The sequence below is a fragment of the Triturus cristatus genome, chromosome 1_2 (assembly GCF_964204655.1).
Source record: "Triturus cristatus chromosome 1_2, aTriCri1.1, whole genome shotgun sequence".
In the NCBI taxonomy this organism is placed as follows: domain Eukaryota; kingdom Metazoa; phylum Chordata; class Amphibia; order Caudata; family Salamandridae; genus Triturus; species Triturus cristatus.
This window is the reverse complement of record NC_140580.1, coordinates 261,854,618-261,874,615: the sequence shown is the minus strand read 5'-3', so window position 1 is coordinate 261,874,615 and position 19,998 is coordinate 261,854,618. Positions and strand designations below refer to the sequence as shown.

The window sequence follows — 19,998 nt, the reverse complement described above, 5'->3', positions numbered from 1 at the left end:
TTCGTCGTCGGTGGAGAGGCCCAGTTCGTACAGTGTTGGGGCCTTCCCCTTGCCCTCCATGTTGTAGTTGGCTCTCCTCTGTCTATCTCTCACCCGGAGCGTCTTCGGTGTGAAGGCCGAACAGGCGTTGCAGGCCTTGCTCTCGTGGTCAACTGGCAGGCAAAGGTTGCAGACCGGATGTTTGTCCTTCTGCGCTTATTTGTGGTGGCAGTTACGGCAGAATTTAAAAGGTGTTTTGTCCATTCCTGCGCTCAGTGACCCTGAGTGCGCATTCTCTGTTGAACGTCGAAGATCTCGAGGTTCTCCTCCTTAGTCGTCGTCCCGGCTTGTTGCTCTTCCTTTCTGTAGATTTCCTTAACTTCTTCTTAGATGAAACTCGTGCTTTTTCTTCTTTCTTCGCCCAAAAACTCTGGAGCTTCACGGTGACGATCCAGACCCAACGGCGGAAAAAATAATCTGAAGATGGCGCCCCGAGGTAGGACTTCCGCAGGAAGCTGGACGACGTCACGAGAGGTGCACCAAATGGTGGGACGTCGACGCCCACCTGGGCTACAAAAAAAAAAAAAACAAAAAAAAAAAGAGAAAAGAAAGACTACGAATCCGGACCCAACCACCAGACCGCGGAATAATGCACAGCATAGTGAATCCAGAAAGATTCACGCAGCAAAAGTGAGTATTTCCGGCATATCCTTCTCCCTCCATACAATCAGCTACAGGAGCTGCGGTGGACCGGGGAGAGTCAAGAGAGTGTTGAAGGTATTTGACCGCAATTATTATAAAACAGGTCAAGTACTTTATGTAAAACTTTTACAAGCGTGCCAAAATCAGCAAAGTGCGGAGTGCGCTAGCAGCGATGTGAAAACATCCAGTGACAGCTTAAATTTTTTTTTAAAGTAGCATGTTTTGGAGCTTGCAACTTCCACCGCGCGTTCATGCAGAAAGATGCCCGTGCTTAAATCGGTGAAACCTGAGCTGCTTCTAGGCAATCTGGCATCATACCTTGTGACAGAGAAGCGTTTACAATCTTTGTCCAGATTAGGATGACGTCATTCTTGATTTCTTTGATGAAAGAATCCTGTTGATGATGTCTCTTTCACTGAAGGGAGTAAAGGTGCCCCATGATGCAATGTTCTTGGTGCTCAGGCAGATAGGTTTGAGCTTCTCTAAGAGGGCAGGAGGTGGTGCGGACCCAGCGGATGGCAGTAGAGCCGTCTTAGCAGCGACTTCAATGTTGATAAGTCTTGCTATCTCGGTGAAGAAAGCAGCCAGATCGTCACATGAGGGTGGGCTGACTCCAGAGTCAGAGTGGTTTGGAGCTTCCACAGATTGCTGTTTAACCAATTCAAAAAGTTTCTTGGGGTGGTTAGCTGCTTGATCAAGTTGGGATCTGAAGTAGTCTGCCTTAGTGCTCTTGATTTGTTTCTTGTAGGAGCTCCTAAGGAGTTTTAATTGATCTGAGGAGGGCTTGGATCTCCAAGATCGTTCAACTGCCCTAAGGTTGCGGCGTTCTGAGTTTAAATTGTCGTTGAACCACGGTTTGGATATTTTTGTTGAGGCATTTTTTTGTTGGAGTGGTGCAATGGCATCCATGAGGTTAGAGATGGTAGAGTTGTAAAGGTCAGTGAGTACCTGAACCTCTGACAAGTCAGCTTGGGAGGAGAGGGCCGATTTACAGTGAGCTGCTAGTTCATCAGTATTGATAAATCGGAGGTCCCTTTTCCAGATCTTCGATTTCGTACGTTGAGACTTCCTCCTAGACACCTCCATGTTAATATAAAAGAGGATGCAATGGTGGTCGTACCAATCGCAAGGGGTGATGGTATCCAATGTGATGGTGTGACCTTGCGAGATGATGAAGTCTAGAGTTTCTCCTTTATTATGGGTTGGTCGGAAACAATGCCGAATCAATTCTTGATCACTAAGAATGATTTAAGGCAAGTTACTGCCTGATCATTGGGGTTAGACCAGTGAAAGTTGAAATCACCGAGGAAGATATGGGCCAATACCGAGTCGACATTCTCAGAGATGATTTCCATTAGCTGCTCGATGAAGGGGAGATTGTCCCCAGGTGGGTGATAAAAAGTGTAAAGTTTGCACACCGGCAGGTTATTACGTGAAATGTTGAGGCATAAGTATTTGCAGGAGGATGGCATAGAGAACTGAGTGGGACACCAAGAGTGTATTCCGATGAATACAGGCTAGGCCACCACCCAGCTTCAAAGCTCTGTCTAGACAAATTATGTCATGAGTAGGAGGTACTAGGAGGTCTAGGATAGGAGCGGAGGCGGGATTTAGCCAAGTTTCAGTGAGGATGATGATGATGATGTCTAACTCATTGTGATGGATGAGGTCAAAGATATCGGAGGCGTGTTTACTGGCTGACCTACAGTTGAGTATTACACATTTAAGTCATAGCGGATTAAGGGAGTCTGGATTAAGTTCACTTTCGTGAGGTTGTCATTATTAATGACTAAGATGGTGTGGTAGTTCTCTGTTCGGGTTAAACTGTATGGCTTGGATTTGAGACTGGAGGGGTCGTGTTGGTATCGAGCATGTGCGAGTAAGAGTTGAGTAGATCATCGATATCATTAGTCGCGAGGTAGTCCTTCCATCTTCTGGGTCGGGAGGGGGCATTAGGTAGGAGTGTGGTTTTCGATACCGGGGTCCGGGGGGAGAGCAAGCTGGCTCATGCGATCTCTCACCCTAGGACGGGCTCTGGCAATTCGCAGAGGAGAGGTGTGAGAAAGTGGCTCTGTATATACTGTTCACAAATAGGTACAGTGTGAACAGAGTCAACAGGTTTGGCAGTGGTTAAAGTTAGATATAACCTTACTCTCTAAAGTGGTAGCTTGGTCGAGCAGTTTGGCAGTATCAGAGGACAGTGTAAACCACTTGTTGTACACACTGAGTCAGCAAATGGTCTCACACACTCAATAACTGAACTCTAGGCCAATGGTTTATATATAAAAAAATATGGTTGTTTTATTTTAGAACCAACAATAGGTATCAAAATATACTTTCTCAGAATGAGATGCTTTAGTTAAATACTTTGCAATAGGCAATTGACTTTTGCAGATAATAGTTACAGTTTGTTGTAATAGGCAACACAATTTTAAACACAATAATACATTGAGCTCAATGGAAGTTTTAAGTTATGTGCAATTGATTACTTTCAGGATTACTTTTCTAACTCCAGCACTGGATCCTAGATTCAGTCCTGGGACAGTTCTTGGAAACAAGTGAGTAAATTCGTTTTAGTTACTGTTGTGATTTTTAAGCGATATTTTGCTATTTTAAAAGTTGACACTTAGAAACTTTTTCTAATCAAATTACCAATGTTATCCTATGGAAGGAAATTCACTTAGCAGGTAAGGGGGGTTATGGTTCCTTTTGTTAGGTCAGTGTTGGATCCTAGATCCAGCACTAGTGTACCACCTGTAAGCAGTTGAGAAACTGTGTTAAATTACACAGGCGATTTTTAAGGAATATTTATAAGTTTGCAAAATCGACAAGAAATTTCACAGAAAAACAGTCAATTGTTTCCTATGGGAGAAAATTCAAGTTACGGGTAAGGAATATGCTACTTACCAGTATGCATCTGTTCTTGGCATGTAGAGCTGCAGATCTACACGTTTTTGCATAGATAGCCATCTGGTGTTGGGCCCGGATGTTTGCAGTTTGTTTTTCCTCTTGGAAAGTCTTTGGAAGTCACGAGGTCGGTGACTCCTCCTTTGGATCGTATTGCGCATGGGCTTCGGCTCCATCCTCAGATTGTTTTTCGCCAGCAGGGAAAGATGGAGCGTAGTAATAACAGTGAAGAAACCCATGTGTGTTGTATCTAAATAAGATAAACTGGAACAGATACAGGTAGCCGGGGAGGCGGGTGGGCGTGTGTAGATCTGCAGCTCTACATGCCAAGAACAGATGCATACTGGTAAATTCCGTTCGAGGCATAGGAGCTGCAGATTACACACTTTTGCATAGACTATATAGCAGTTCCCAACCTTAGCGGCGACCACCGGTATCTGTTGCAGTGGTTTGAAATAGTGTTTTAAGTACAGCCTGGCCCACACTAGCTTGTTGCTTAGTTTGCACATCTACACAATAGTGTTTGGTGAAGGTGTGCGGTGTGACCATGTAGCTGCTTTGCAGATATCGTCTAATGGGATGTTCCCTAGAAATGCCATGGAAGCCCCTATCTTTCATGTAGAATGGGCTTTAGGGGGAACGGAAAGCGTTTGTTTTGCTTTGTGGTAGCAAATCTGGATGCATTTTACAATCCACCTAGCTATCCCTGATTTTGAGATGGGGTTGCCCTTGTGTGGTGGAAAGAAAGAGACAAACAGTTGTTTGGTCTTTCGGAAAGGTTGTGTTCTCTCGATGTAGTAGAGTAAGGCTCGTTTGACATCTAGCGTGTGCAGAGCCCTTTCTGCAACGGTCTGAGGTTGCGAGAAAAATACTGGTAGTTCTACAGATTGGTTTAGGTGAAAAGGGGAAATGACTTTAGGTAGGAATTTTGGGTTGGTACGGAGAACAACCTTGTTATGGTGCATTTGAAGAAAAGGTTCTTGTATAGTAAGTGCTTGTATCTCACGGACCCTTCTAAGGGAAGTGATGGCTACAAGGAAAGCTGTTTTCGATGTTAGGAATTGCAGTTCGCATTTATGCAAAGGTTCGAAGGGAGGCCCCATCAGCCTTGTGAGAACGATATTGAAGTTCCACACAGGTGAGGGTGGTACTCTGGGGGGAATTATTCTTTTCAGGCCTTCCATGAAGGCTTTAATAGCAGGTACTCTGAAGAGTAATAGATGTTGCCTGTTTTGTAAGTAAGCTGCAACTGCTGCGAGGTGTAGTCGAATGGACGAATAGGCTAGATTACACCTATGTAGGTGGAGTAAGTAGCCTATGATGTGTTGGATAGACACGTCCAGGGGATGGATGGTGTTATGGCAATAAACAAATCTTTTCCACTTGGCAGCGTAGCAGGCTCTAGTGGTAGGGCGTCTAGCTTCTCTGAGGACGTTCATACAGTCAGGGGGAAGATTTAGGTACCCAAATTCTAGGATTTCAGGAGCCAGATCTCAAGGTTGAGCTGAGCTGGGTCCGGGTGTCTGATCTCTCCATGGTTCTGGGTTAGGAGGCATGGTGAGAGATCTAGCTTTTGGTGTGGTACTACCGAGAGTTCCAGCAGCGTGGTGTACCACGGTTGTCTGGCCCACGTTGGAGCTACTAGGATTAGTGTGAGGGAGTGCTGTTGTAGTTTTCGCACCACTAATGGAATGAGTGGGAGACGCGGAAAAGCGTATGAAAATTTGCCTGACCAGTTCATCCATATCGCATTTCCTTTGGATAATGGGTGTGGGTATCTGGCGGGGAAGCTTGAGCATTTTGTGTTTTCATGGGTGGCGAAGAGGTCTATCTGCGGATGGCCCCACATTTGAAAGAAAGGATGAAGAACCTGTGGGTGAAGTTCCCACTCGTGGATTTGTTGTGTGTCTGCTGAGCAGATCTGCCACGGTGTTTTGGACTCCTAGGACATGTTGAGCTAGGGGAAAGATTTTGTGGGGAATTGCCCATCTCCATATGCTCTGTGCTAACTGAGAGAGCTGTGGAGAGTGTGTGCCGCCTTGTTTTTGTATATAATACATGGCCGTCATGTTGTCTGTGCGAATGAGGACTGCCTTGCCTGAAATCTGTGTTTGAAAAGATTTCAGGGCTAAAAAGATTGCTAGTAACTCCAGATGGTTGATATGGACTAACTTTTGTTGAGGCGTCCATGTGCCCTGCACTGTGAGGTGTAATAGGTGAGCTCCCCAGCCGGAGAGCGGTGCGTCCGTTGTTAGTATTATCTGGGGAACCGGGTCCAGGAACGGTCGACCTTTGGAAAGGTTTGTGGTGTTCCACCACTGCACATAGCGATGGGTGCGACAGTCTACCAACACCAGATCTGTTAGTTGACCTTGGGCCTGGTTCCAATGGCGCGCTAAGCACTCTTGGAGAGGACGCATCTGGAGTCTTGCGTGGGGCACTATAAAAATGCAAGAGGCCATCATCCCTATTAGTTGCATGAACACTCGTGCTGGAAGGGAGTGTTGAGGTATGAATTGGTGTCGCAAAGCCTGAATGCTTGCAATCCTGGCCGGATTGGGGTAGGCTATTGCTTTTGAGGTGTCTATGGTGGCACCGAGGTATTGTTTTATGTGGGATGGTGTTAGCTGGGACTTTTGGTGGTTCACCGTGAAGCCTAGTTGGTGAAGTAGCTGGATTGTGGTGGCGGTGTGGTGTACACATTGTTTGTATGAAGTGGCTTTTATCAGCCAATCGTCCAAGTATGGGAAGACGTGAATGTGCGGTCTTCTCAGGTGTGCCGCCACCACCGCTAGGCACTTGGTGAATACCCGTGGTGCTGTTGTGACTCCGAACGGGAGCACTTTGAATTGGTAGTGTTGTCCGTCCACTACAAATCTGAGGTACTTTCTGTGAGCATGGTGTACTGGAATGTGGAAGTATGCGTCTTAAGTCCAGTGTGGTAAAAAAGTCGTTCTGGGAGAGGAGCGGAAGTACCTGCTGAAGCGATACCATGTGAAAATGGTCTGAGTGTATGTATGTGTTTAGGGGCCGGAGATCTAGAATAGGTCGTAGAGTCTCATCCCTTTTTGGTATTAGAAAATATAGGGAGTAGACCTCCATATTTTGTTGATTGACAGGAACGTGTTCTATTGCCTGTTTTTGTAGGAGGGAGATTACCTCCTGCTTTAGTAATGTTGAATGTTCTTGTGACATTGGGCGTTGCCTGGGTGGAATGTTTGGGGGGGGGGGGTAGATGTTAGTTCCAGGCAGTAGCCGGACCGAATTATTTGGGTCACCAATTTGTCTGAGGTGATGGTCTCCCAGACATGAAGGAAATTTTGGAGTCTGCCCCCGACCGGAGCGGAATGGTCTGGGGGGAGGGGGGGGTGGGGGGTTGGAGTCATTGGGTAGTAGGTGTGGCAGAACAGGCGTGGTTTGTTTTGCCTCTGCCCTTGTTGTTACCCCTGTAGCCGCCTCTTTGGTAACCTTTGGTAAAGGTGGTCTGAGTAGGGGATGTGTACGATGTGGACGCTGTGTCTGAGTAGTAGCCTCTGGATGCACTCCGAAAAGAGGAGCGGTGAAAGGAGCGTCTGGGTGGGTGAGACTAAGGCCCCCATGGATTTTGCGGTATCCGTGTCCTTTCATCTTTTCTAAGGCCTCATCCACCTTTGGCCCGAATAGATGTTCTTGGTCAGAGGGATGGTTAAGGATGGAGGCTTGTACTTCTGGTTTAAACCCAGAAACCCTTAACAAAGCATGGCGACGGAGAAGGACGCTGGTGTTGATGGCCCTGGAGGCTGTGTCTGCTGCATCTAGGGCACAACGTATGGATGTGTTTGTGATTGTTTTACCCTCTTGAATTAACTCGTTGGCTCTACTTTTATATTTTTCAGGGAGATGGTGCATTATGCTTTCTAATTCGTCATAATGAGCCCTGTCATATCTGGCCAGCAGTGCCTGAGTGTTTGCTATACGCCATATGTTGGCGGCCTGGGATGCTGTGCGTTTGCCTGATGCATCTAGCAGTTTTGACTCTGTCAGGTGGTGGTGCATCACCTGAGGCTTGGGAGTTTGCCCTTTTACGTGCTGTAGATACCACTAAGGAATCTAGTGGTGCTGGTCCTCTGATGCAAGAGGGATCTGAGGGAGCAGGTTTGTATTTCTTTTCAATACGTGGGTGTAGGAGAGTGGCATCGACTGCATAGTTGCCCCCAACTTTTTGCTGATGTTTTTATGACTCTAGCCAGGCTGTGGCCCTGCTATTCAGGACCCCAGCCTATCTGCTTCCTCTGTTAAACGATGTGAGTACCCTAGGTACTAACCAATTGGATGCTGAGGGTGCCCTGACAGTCCCTTGTAGATGGTACCCTAGGTACCCAGCGCATGGGTCCCTCAGTAGGCCTACCAGGGCTGCAGCACTTATTGTGCCACCCTGGGACAGCCATACAAACTGACACCACCAGACCACTACTGTAGTCTGGGTAAGGTGGTGCTAGCACCCCTTACAGGGATATAGGTAGCCTATATCCCACCCCATTACAACACATGTACTCTCATGGGACACCCCTATGGCAGGCCTTGCTAATCCTACAAGGCAGGGTGCTGAGGTATGTGTGAGGGGGGACCCCTACATGAGTAGGACCTCCCTGCAACCTTCGTAAAATCATTGCTGGGTTGTTTGTAGTGTAGCCATACCATATACTCTTAACCGCATTAGAAGTCTATCGCGATAACTTGAGAATGGCGACACAGAACCATATCGTGTTTGGTGTCAAACATGTAGGAATCATACCCCCAGTCCAGCCATGGGCATGAGGGTACGATTCCCCCCTGCTAGAGGGGCGATATGGGAAAAGCGGCAGAATTGAGACACCAATTTAAAAGTGCACATGTAGTACAAAATGGCTACTACCCGCCACCCACACGACTCTGGCTGGCTGTTGCTGGGGAAAACCCCAGCCTCGCCAGCTGGACAATAGGGCTCAGGTGGCAGGGAGGTGCTAGCATCTCCCCAGACAGGATAATGTGGATTGGAACAGGGTGGGTGCACCAAATGTCCTTTGAGTTGCACGTAGGCAGCTGCAGAGCCCACATTCTGCATACACCGCTTGGAACCGGTTCAGGGGCATCCTGCCCCTCGCCCAGGCGGGAAAACACACAAAGGGGAGAGGGTGTAGCCACCCTTTCCCGCCTCACCACTCACTGGTGGACACTACTCTGGACACTCCCCTAATCTTGGGGATAAAGGTGAATAACGTGGCCCCAGAGCCTCAGATTAATCTTGAACTTCACAGTCTTTACCTTCGACTTGCTGCTGCCCAGCTGACGGAAGAAATCTCCCTTGGGATAAAGGAGTTATCCCCCTGCTTGGCAGGCACCTGAAACACTGCAAGTGACCTGGTTGGAACCTTGCTGCTCCTACGGACTTCGATGACTTACAGTACCCTTGAGGTGGGTTTCCAGCGCATCCCAGAGGCCAGTGAGTGTGCTCAACGAGTTTGGGCACCGTGGACCACGTGGGTGCCGAGATCCCCAATATCCCAGGACACCGGCCACCTCTTGCGTAGCACACGACCCTGACCAGTGGGGAAGTTGTGCTTTGGCCCGTTTGAGCCAACCACTCTACAGCAATTGTGCCAAAGACCAGCGCCCTAGCCCCCTCCGGTGGCCCGTGGGTGCCCTTTTACGCACTCCAAATTGCCGCCTCCCGCGGTCCCTTGTCTCTCGACTTGTGGGCCCTAGCGGAGGTCTATTTCAACAATCAAGAGTTCCCCTGGTTGCTACAGGCCTGCTCTACAGTCTCCCCAAAGGAGACCTCTCCCAGACCTCGTGGGTCTGTACTGTAGCAGATTTGTTTATCCTTCGTGGGTTGCGGTTGCCAAGGCTTAGTGGATCCAATCCGGACACTAATACCGCAGCGAACCTCATCCGACGTGGGACAGTCGCCCTCCAGAAGCTGACCTTCCTTGAAGCCTCCCGGAGCCCGTGGCTGCAGATCCAAGCTACACCACTTCCCACCTAAAGCACCCGACATCGAAGGGCTCTTTGCTTTGAGCCTCCTGGTCACTTTGCCGTGACCCAGACTCTGTCCCCTCTACTTTCAGGTTCTTCTCTACAATCTTCACATCTTTGATCTTCACGGCATCAGACGCTTTTGGCTAGCAGCACTTTTGAACATTTTCCTATAGAAAATCAGCCCGCGACCCGACATCGAAATCGAGCTATGCACCCGGCTTCCCTGGGGCAGGTAACAGTGGTACCTCGGTACTCTCGTGGTAGTGGGCTCCTCAAAAGCTTAAGTCTAAAGTTTTAACTTTGTACTCCTGCTAGAAGTGACTTTAATCTGTGTAATTTCAACCACGACATTCTCCATAGACTATAATAGAGAGCCCGATAGCAGCTATTTCCACTGCACGCGCCTCCCGTGGGTCCCCTTCCTCATAACCTGGGGTGGATTCTTAAGGGGCCAGCGATCCTAAATGCCCTAGGCATTGTCTGTAGAATTGTCATGGTAATACCACTTTTTTGATATATGGTTTGGTCCCCCCTGGCGCCCAGTGATTCCTGTGCTATTTGTGTTTATAAATGCTTGTTTGAATTGTAACTTTGCCACTAGCCTTATAAAGAGACTGTGGGATTCTGTCTAGAATAAATACATATATTTTATATATATACCTGTGTGGGCTACTCTTTCATTTGGTTATTCAAGAGGTTATTATGGTAAAACAATGAGCTTAACACTCCTTCAAGACTTAGCCTGAAGGCTGCTCTCCACAGCTACCACTAGGATAGCTTTCTTTAAAGGTTGTCTTAAACCTATCATCAATAAGAGTCGAATTGGACTGGTGCAAGGTGTCCCTATAACTAGGAGACAGCATATGCCAGGCCAACTTCTCACAGTGGGTTAAGGACCCTGGCTCTAACTGGGTCCTTAAAAACTTCTGCCGCATGCTTTACCACCCCATTGAGCATGGGTAGTATGGAGGTGGACCCATGTGAAGTATCAAATGTGTCTAGGAGGAAATCTTCCTCCACAGGTTCATTATGCATGTCCACCCCGTGATAATGTGCTGCCCTTTGCAGAAGATGGTTGAACCCTAATGAATCTTCTGGTGGAGATGGTCTAGAAGGGTAAATATCGTCTTGTGGGACGTTGGGGATATCTGGTATATTGTAATCGTCCCATGGATCTGGAGATCCTGTAGGGGTGGGGTCCTGTGGCACATCCCCTGTATCATCATATGGGTCTCCCTGATCATCATCGTCTGGAGACGGAGTAGGAGAACGATGAGGTCGGGGTGGAGAGGGCAGAGGGGGTGGAGGTGGGGAAGGAGGAGGAGGTGGTGGGGGACGGGACGGTATTCTAAACGGAGAGGTAGCAGAGTCCTTCCTCTTTGGAGGTGGAGCAGGCTTCTCCAAATGTCTCTTCTTAGTAGAGAGTGTCAAATGTCCAGTTTTTGGATCCTTGGTGAGAGTTTTTTGCAAGGGATCCGGTGTAAATTGCTCTTGTGAGGTAATTTGGTCCGTCGGTGCCGAAGGCGTCCGGGCCGATGATTTTTTAGGTTTTTCCGTGCCGGTTTGATGTTTAGAACCCGGCTTGGGACCCTCCGGTCTCTTGGTCGGCGCGGAGATGGGCTTCGGCTTGGAAGTGCCGGTGCCGGTGGCCTTGTGTGGTTTGGTCGGCACCGAAGATGGCGTCGGTGCCGAAGAGCTGGGTTTCGACCCTGAGGGCTTCGGTGCGGAGCTCGGTGTCGATGTGGAGGCCGGTTTCTTTATTGGTGCCGAAGTGTGTTTCTCGGCACCGCTGGTAGGTTGGCTCGAGCCCGAGCCGCCGGAAGGCTTTCTTGGCTTCTTCACCGGGCCCGCGGGTGGGGTGTGTGAAGCAGTGTCTCTGGTCTTGCCTAGGCCCGGAGGCGAAGGTGTGACCGAAGCCTTTTTGGGTGTCGGCGCGGGTGTGGGAGGGGGTAGATTGGTACTCACGACCCTCTGCGCCGGAGTGATGTCCTCCAAATCTGACTCGTCGGCCTAGGAAGCACTGACAAGGTCCTCTTCGATGCGATGATGTTCCAGATAGTCGATGTCGTCTCCGAAGATGTCGACTGGAATGGACGTTGAGGAGTGTGCCATGTTCCTTCTGGCTCTTCGGTCCCGAATAGTCTTTTTGGATCGGAAAGACTTACAGGCCGGACAGTCTCAAGCCTCGTGTTCAGGGGAGAGGCAAAGGTTGCATACCTCATGAAGATCGGTGTGGGGAAATTTGGACCCACATCGAGGGCACTTTTTAAATAGAGTTCTTTCCATGCGCCGGGACTGGAGCCTGGGTAGGCCCGAAGGCCGCCGTCGATGACTGGAACCGAAGGTTGGCGTCGATGAGAAGGCGCGTTGATTGAAGAGATCGTGATCGAAACAATACAGTGATTGGGGTGAGGATTGCGCGTGGATCGCCGAACTGGAAGCTGTTCGGAACCGGAGCGCGAAGATTACATCCGAGCCCGATGGCGGGAAAAAACAATCTGAGGGTTGAGCCGAAGCCCATGCGCAATACGATCCAAAGGAGGAGTCACCGACCTCGTGACTTCCAAAGACTTTCCAAGAGGAAAAACAAACTGCAAACATCCGGGCCCAACACCAGATGGCGATCTATGCACATGTGTGTAATCTGCAGCTCATATGCCTCGAACAGTATGTTCTCGTTACTATTGTAATCCAGTGCTGGGCTCCTAGGCTCACTACTGGGGCATCTATCTAAAACAGGTAAGTAATTACGTCTTCACAGTTGGTACGATTTTTAAAGAATATTTGTAGTTTTAGAAAATCGACACTTAGAAGAAATTTCACAGAAAAACAGTCAATGGTTCCCTATGGGAGAAAATTGAGTTAGTAGTAAGTACGGTCGCAAGTACTTTTCAGGGTCAGTGCTGGGCACCAAGATCCAGCACTGGGATCTCTCCTAATACCAGGTGAGTATTTCCGTTTTCGTTACTCTGTTGATTTTAGGTGAATATTTTAAAGTTTAGAAACTCCACACTTAGAAGAAATTTCAAGAGGAACCAGTCAATGTTACCCTATGGAAGAAAAGTGAGTTATCGGCTTTTGCGTAAGTACTCAACTGGCTGAGTTAAGGTTCTGGGCATAGACTCAGGGGTCTCCCAGGGTCAGGTAAGTATAGTTGTTGCACCCTCAGCGGCACAGGGGCAGCTGGGTGCAGAGTGAGTTAGGCCAAATGTTATCCTATGGAAGGCAGGGGGCCCTTGGTTGGTGGCTGCTGACAAGCAGACCACACGGCTGTGGGAGCTGGGCTCCTGGTCACTTGCTCAGGGCAAATGGGGAAGTAGATAGGAGTAGAAGTTGCACTGCCAGGGCCACTCGGGCGGCTGGGTGCAGGGTGCTTTTGAGCCTTCGGGCGCTCAATGGATTGCTATGGAACAGCTCAAGGAAGAACAAAGGCTGCAAGCTCGGGGACGAAGATTCTTCAGGTGCCACCACCACTTTGAGAGGTAAGTTGGGTAGTTGGAAGATAGGTAGGTACCCAGGAGTTGGGCACAGGGGGCCGCACGGCGCCAGGTGCAGGGGTGCCTTTTGGTGTCGGGAAATCTTACCCTCTGTTGATCGCGGTTGGGGGGGGTCCCTGGTTCTGAGGCTGCAGGCGTCGTCAGGAGCGTCGAGGTGGGTCCTTGGGTGCCGGATTCGGGGGGTCACAGGCGCCGGGGGGACGTCCTCTGGGTCTTTGTCCACTCCCGGCACAGGCCAGGCTTGGCGGGTGCAGAGTGTGCAGGGTTTGCGGCTCCGGGCTGATGCCAGGGGTTAGATACTTGCTTTCAGCAGAGCCACTGCTCGTGGGAGTCCCAGGTGCTCAGAGTCACAAGGTAGCCAGGTCCTTCAGGGTTTGTGAGGTTGCTGGCCACAGGAGGTGCCAGGATTTAGCAGGAGCAGGTTCGAGGGTCGACAGGCCGGTAGAGCTGGGGCCAAAGCAGTTGGAGGCTTCCTCTTCTTAGCAGCTGCACGGCAGGTCTTCTTTCTCCTCGATCTTCTTTGCTGTTTTAGGATCTGGAATCTGAGGAAGGAAGGTTCAGGGTGCCCCTAAATACTAAATTTAGGGGCGTTACAGGTAAGTAAAGGGCAGGGACCACTGGGTCCCTGTCCTGGGATGGGTACTCTCCTGTGGGAGGGGGGCAGTGGCCTAGTCCTGATTGGGTAGGGCTCCCCATCTTCAAGATGGCGAGGGCCCGGAGATGTGATTCACCTCGCCTCCCCCACCTGAGGGGTTGGGTTGGCAGGGCTGGCACATCCCCTGTCCTTACTTGGAGTTTCCGGCCAGTCTTCCCACCAGAGTGGGGGTCAGAACCGGTGGGGGCCAGTTGCTGAGTACAGCAAGTGGCCTGGAGAAGCTCACAAAGGAGGCATGCCTTTGAAGCTTCCCCCTGCCCATCCTGGGGGAGGAGACCTAGCACCTCACCCAGGATGTGCATTGTTGCAGGCCCAGGAGAGCAGGGGGCTCCCCACCCAGGGGTCCTGCAACATGTCTGCTGTGTGGCAGCCTAGGCAACCTCTCAGACAAGATGGGGTTTGTAGGTTAGGTTTCAGGGGGCATCTCTAAAATGCCCTCTGTAGTGCTTTGTACATTGAATTCCACACTGGCATCAGTGCAGGTTTAATGTGCTGAGAAGTTTGATACCAAACTTCTCAGTCTTCAGTGTTGCCATTATGGTGCTGTGGAGTTAGTGTTTGACGAGCTCCCAGCACCATATACTCTTAAATGGCAGCACTGCACTTACAGTGCCCATGAATGGACCTGGGTACTGTAGGGGCACAGGGCTCATGTTCCTGTGTCCACACAACTGGCATAGGGCACCCAGCTAGAGGGGTGGCTGATGTATGCCAGAGCAGTGTAGGTTGTGGGCATGGCACACAGGGATGTGTGCCATGTCGAGCCTTTGGTTTGTCTTGTACCCAGACACTCAACCTGCAAGGGCAGTGTGTTTGTGTTAGGGTACAGGGCCTCTAAGGGTGGCACAATGAGGGCTGCAGCCCTTAGAGGCCTTCCCTGGTCACAAGGCCCTGGGTACCTAGGGTACCATTTACCAGGGGCTGACATGTGGCCAGGGTTTGCCAATTTGGGTTTTAGGAAAGGAACATAGGCCTTGGGCACCTGATTGGCAGGAGTCCAGGGCCCCCTCAGTCAAAGTACATTCAGCAATTCAGCAAAAAGTGGGGGCATACCATGGAAGAAAGATGGCATTTTCTCACAAGAGGGAGGGGCTGATCAAGGGGAAATGTAAAATTGAGAGGGCTTTCAGGTCATGTAGTTCGACTGAGAAGGTGCAGCTGAAGAGATATATCATCAAGGCGTGCCACCAAGTCAGAGTGCTGGGAGAGGGGTAAAGGATGTGTAGGGAGATCTGGCAGAGAGAGGTTGGGATGGTCTTTGAGCTATGAGTCAGGGATGATCCATTCAGGATTGAATAGGTTTGGCCGATCATGGACCGTGGAGGGCAAATGTCAGGTCTTCGGCCTAGTGGGTGACGTGGAAAGAGGGATGAGGGAAGGGGGATCTTTCGTTGAGAGCAATGGGAGTGGGTCGCTAGAGAATCTCTCCGCTCGAGAGTCAGTTAGTATCGGACTGGAGAGCTGTGAGCAGAGCGAACCTGTACTGTAGCTCGCCTTCTGCGTCGGGGGTCTGGTCCAGTTTTACAGGTGACAGGGAAGCTCTGCGATCATCTAAAGGGGAAGAGTGTATTAGAGAGAGTGAGGAGCTCCCGACTGTGAGGGGGGGGGGGGGGGAATGGTTAATTCCGGAGTAATGGTAGTGTGTGGGTAGCGGTCATTGGGTTTCGCCGAGACCGAGCTTTTGAGTGTAGGGAAGATAATGGCCATCTTAACTAGGTTGACATTGGAGGCTTGGATAAGGATGATACCATTGTTATAGAGGATGATAGTGGCATTGGCGTTAAGAGTGAGCGCGGGTGCTATTGTTCATTTGAGACCATGAGGTGTTTTCCTGGAACCTGATATTCGAAGCATGGAGTAAAAAACGTTCCCCAGCAGGCTCTTTTTCTGGTGTAGAAGATGCGGTCATTAACTCTACTACCCTTGTTTGCACAGAAGTAGATGTCTGAGATTAAAGTTTAGGGTCTAGCCTTGAGTATGTGATGTTTGTATTTTTTGGCTGCATTTTTAGAGAAGTTGGGTATCTAAGCCAATATTTGTGCACAAAGAAAGAGGTCCAGTATGAATGGTAAAATACACTTGAATCCATCGCACATAATCCTCAACTGTTGCAGAAATTAAAACTTTTTAAAAAAAACACTAAAGTAAATAAACTGCAGCTCTACATAAATAAAGCCCCTGCAGGGATGAGACCAGAACAGAGCATATTCATATTCAGTCTGCATTGTAGCAGTGCCATTTCCCAATATACTTAGCGTCCGCTTTGGAGGAGCCCTTGCTCAATCAGAACCCGATACCACAAGAACAATAAGAGCACAGCCACATTGGAGTACCACTGCATGACACTAAACTGAATAAGTGGACTGTTTAACAATACACATTTGAGAAGCATATCTTCCCAAGGACAAGAAGATTTGTATCCCTGGCTAGCCAGTTTCACTTCCAAGTTACATTTGCATCAAACCAATAACATCAATCTCTCAAAGTAGTGAGGGATCACAATATGGTGTGTACTTTAGAATACCAAAATGACAACATTTCCAAAGAGAATGAAGCAAAGTTCTTATATGTATTCTTAGTCACCTTGGGGGCTCTGCCTCTTTTCCGATCTTGGCCAACTCCTTGAAGTTTTTCAATCAATGGAACAGCAAAAGAGAAAGTTTTCCCTGTCCCAGTTCGAGCTTGAGCGACAACATCTTTACCACTATACACCGAATGGAATGTCTTTACTTGCACAGGAAACAAATGTGTTACTCCTCTTGCTGAAAAATAAAACATAAATGGCATGTTACATCTAGTTTCATGGCATACACAACTGTTCACCAAAATATCTAAAGCAAAAACATTCATGAAGACCAAATACACACACACACACACACGTAACCAACATTGCCGAAGCAAAACGCCCAGAAGCTTGAGGCCGCACAATACTGCAGGTATTTAAACCAAGCAGGCAGCTTAATTATTTAAACCAAGCAGGCAGCTTGACATCCCTTTGTAGTCCATGGATTGATGAGTTTCGATGCCGCGGTTTGCATCTCCTCAAAGACAGTGTCAGCAGAGGTGATTTATGGCTACTGCATTTCCCCTGCTTGTTTCCGTAATTGGGGGCTTTCCGTGCTCCTCCCTTGGTGAAAGTTCATTTTCAAATGCACGCTGGGATCGGAGGTCTCATTAAATTGCAAACTAAACCACATTCACTGGATGTCATCAGTAATGTCATCCGTGATGTCACTGACCATGTCATGAATGATGCAATATGCGACATCAGCAGTGCATTGCGGGCGCGAGAGTTATAGTTAGCAGAACTAACTATAATGGAGGAATTGCTATGGTTTTGTATGAGTGAAATGGCTAGCTAACTAGAACACCCCTGAAAACTATGTTATTTTCTGTGAATTTCTAAGGTTTTTTAAATGTTAATTTCTAACTTTAACGTCTCTGAAACCTATGCTTTTTTCAATGAATTTCAAAGCTTTTTTAAATGCTAATTTCTAACTATAACGTCTCTGAAACCTATGTTTTTTTTCAGTGAATTTCAAAGGTTTTTTATATGCTAATTTATAAGTGTGATAGTAGTTATACCTATTTTTTTGTACTGATTTTCTACAGTTTAACTGTTTATTGATAAATATTTTATTCATTAAATAACATTTTTCTGAAAATTGCAAAAAAAATGTAAAGAAAATTCAAACTGAAATATTGATAATTTGTTATTTTTTATTTTAATATATTTGTATTTTCTTTTTTTTAAAAACAATTTCCAATTTTTTTTCGGAGTCGCGCACTCAAAGCTTACACATCACAGTGGGTGCGCAGATTCTAGCCGCCATTTTAGAAAAGTTGTGAAGGATCCGCGTACGGTGTGCGACAGCTGCGTGTATTTCAGTTACATCATATACATTTAATATTACGTGATGTGCGCGATTGGTATGCGACCAGTCCGCGACTCCTGCTCCCGTGCTTTCGCAACACATGCGCATTACGGTACGAGATGCTTGCACGGTGGCGTGTCCCGCGTGACGTCATATGCCTGCTGGGGCGCGCTGGGTGCGCAACTCCGGCAAAAAAAAAAATTATGTTCCAAAATGATATGTATGTGTCTTTAATATACATATTAGGGCAAAAGATTATCTAAGATATTCATAAAAATAATATATTTGTACTTATAATAAACGTATATTATTTTTAAATATATTTTTGCGAAGTTGGGTGCGTGCATCATGAGCGCAGAGAACCAGGTAAGCAGAGCTGCTGTACAGCCAGAGAAACCAGGTCAGAAGAGTTGCTCTAGAACCAGAGACCCAGGTCAGCAGAGCTGCTTTAGAGCCAGAGAATCCGGTCAGCAGAGCTGCTTTAGAGCCAGAGAACCAGGTCAGCAGAGCTGCTTTAGAGCCAGAGAACCAGGTCAGCAGAGCTGCTTTAGAGCCAGAGAACCAGGTCAGCAGAGCTGCTTTAGAGGGAGAGAACCAGGTCAGCAGAGCTGCTTTAGAGGGAGAGAACCAGGTCAGCAGAGCTGCTCTAGAGCCAGAGAACCAGGTCAGCAGATCTGCTCTAGAGCCAGGTCAGCAGAGCTGCTCTAGAGCCAGAGAACCAGGTCAGCAGAGCTGCTCTAGAGCCAGAGAACCAGGTCAGCAGAGCTGCTCTAGAGCCAGAGAACCAGGTCAGCAGAGCTGCTTTAGAGCCAGAGAACCAGGTCAGCAGATCTGCTCTAGAGCCAGAGAACCAGGTCAGCAGATCTGCTCTAGAGCCAGGTCAGCAGAGCTGCTCTAGAGCCAGAGAACCAGGTCAGCAGAGCTGCTCTAGAGCCAGAGAACCAGGTCAGCAGAGCTGCTCTAGAGCCAGAGAACCAGGTCAGCAGAGCTGCTTTAGAGCCAGCGAACCAGGTCAGCAGAGCTGCTTTAGAGCCAGCGAACCAGTTCAGCAGAGCTGCTTTAGAGCCAGAGAAACCAGGTCAGCAGAGCTGCTTTAGAGGGAGAGAACCAGGTCAGCAGAGCTGCTTTAGAGCCAGAGAACCAGGTCAGCAGAGCGGACCTATCTGACACTGATTGACAGACAGACACACACAGACAGACAGACGACAGACACGAGACAGACGACACACACGACACAGACAGACGACAGACAACCGCTCCACTTCTCACTCTCCACCTCTCCCCACATGCATATGCATTTATATATGTATGCGTATATATATATATATATATATATATATATATATATATATATATATATATATATATTGGCACAAAAGTCTTCAACTGCTAGAAGAACTGAAGGAAACAACGGGGATTTCAGGTAAGGTATTTAATGACAACCAGCATAGGCATGACGCGTTTCGACGTAAATGTCTTCCTCAGATGCCTGCTGTCGCAGTGCTTGAACGCCAGTTACTTGAAATACCTCCATCTGTTCGGTCTTTAATGACGTAGTTAGGTGGGCCGGCTCAGAGTCACCATCATCACTGTGGTCGCATCGGCAGACAACAGTTCCCAGAATGCACTCTCACAGCAAAACTGGGTCGGGATCCCCTTCACCGCTCCATGTATCCCTTCCTGGGTCCTGGCTGTCGATAAGAACGTGGTGCAAGTACTCTGGCTTAGCATTGTGGCTGAAACAAACGCCTCACCTGGGCCCCCAGGATGCCTCAGCCGTACAGTCCCAATCAGCCATGCTTGAATTGACGAAAACAGTGTTCCGCAATTCCTCCATGCAGTCATGGACTGCTATCTGCAGCGGCACTGTGTCTGGAAGGGGATACGGTGGGTCTGCGCAATTCCAATCCTTGGACGAAGCGAAGTTGCCGAAGCTGCCCATGTAGCTCAGACCACTTGTGGGGCGGGTCACCTTTTAGCGCGCCCAGGACACAGCACGCAAAATATGGCACAAAAGTCTTCAACTGCTAGAAGAACTGAAGGAAACAACAGGGATTTCAGGTAAGGTATTTAATGACAACCAGCATATGCATTACGCGTTTCGACGTAAATGTCTTCCTCAGATGCCTGCTGTCGCAGTGCTTGTACGCCAGTTACTTGAAATACCTCCATCTGTTCTGTCTTTAATGACGTAGTCAGGTGGGCCGGCTCAGAGTCACCATCATCACTGTGGTCGCATCGGCAGACCACAGTTCCCAGAATGCACTCACACAGCAAAACTGGGTCGGGATCCCCTTCACAGCTCCATGTATCCCTTCCTGGGTCCTGGCTGTCGATAAGAACGTGGTGCAAGTACTCTGGCTTAGCATTGTGGCTGAAACAAACG

The 19,998-nt window shown here is 48.5% G+C and overlaps 1 protein-coding gene across 2 annotated transcripts in view; it reads right to left on the bottom strand.

Annotated features, from left to right (window-relative positions):
* The window catches only part of LOC146867129 (nucleolar RNA helicase 2-like), a 796,160-nt gene that overhangs the window by 583,049 nt on the left and 193,113 nt on the right, over window positions 1–19,998 (bottom strand). For both annotated transcript variants that reach the window (XM_085603581.1, XM_085603582.1), the window contains one exon: window positions 16,321–16,499. In XM_085603581.1, the coding sequence (XP_085459707.1) occupies window positions 16,321–16,499 (179 nt within the window). The remainder of the gene's footprint in view (window positions 1–16,320; window positions 16,500–19,998) is intronic.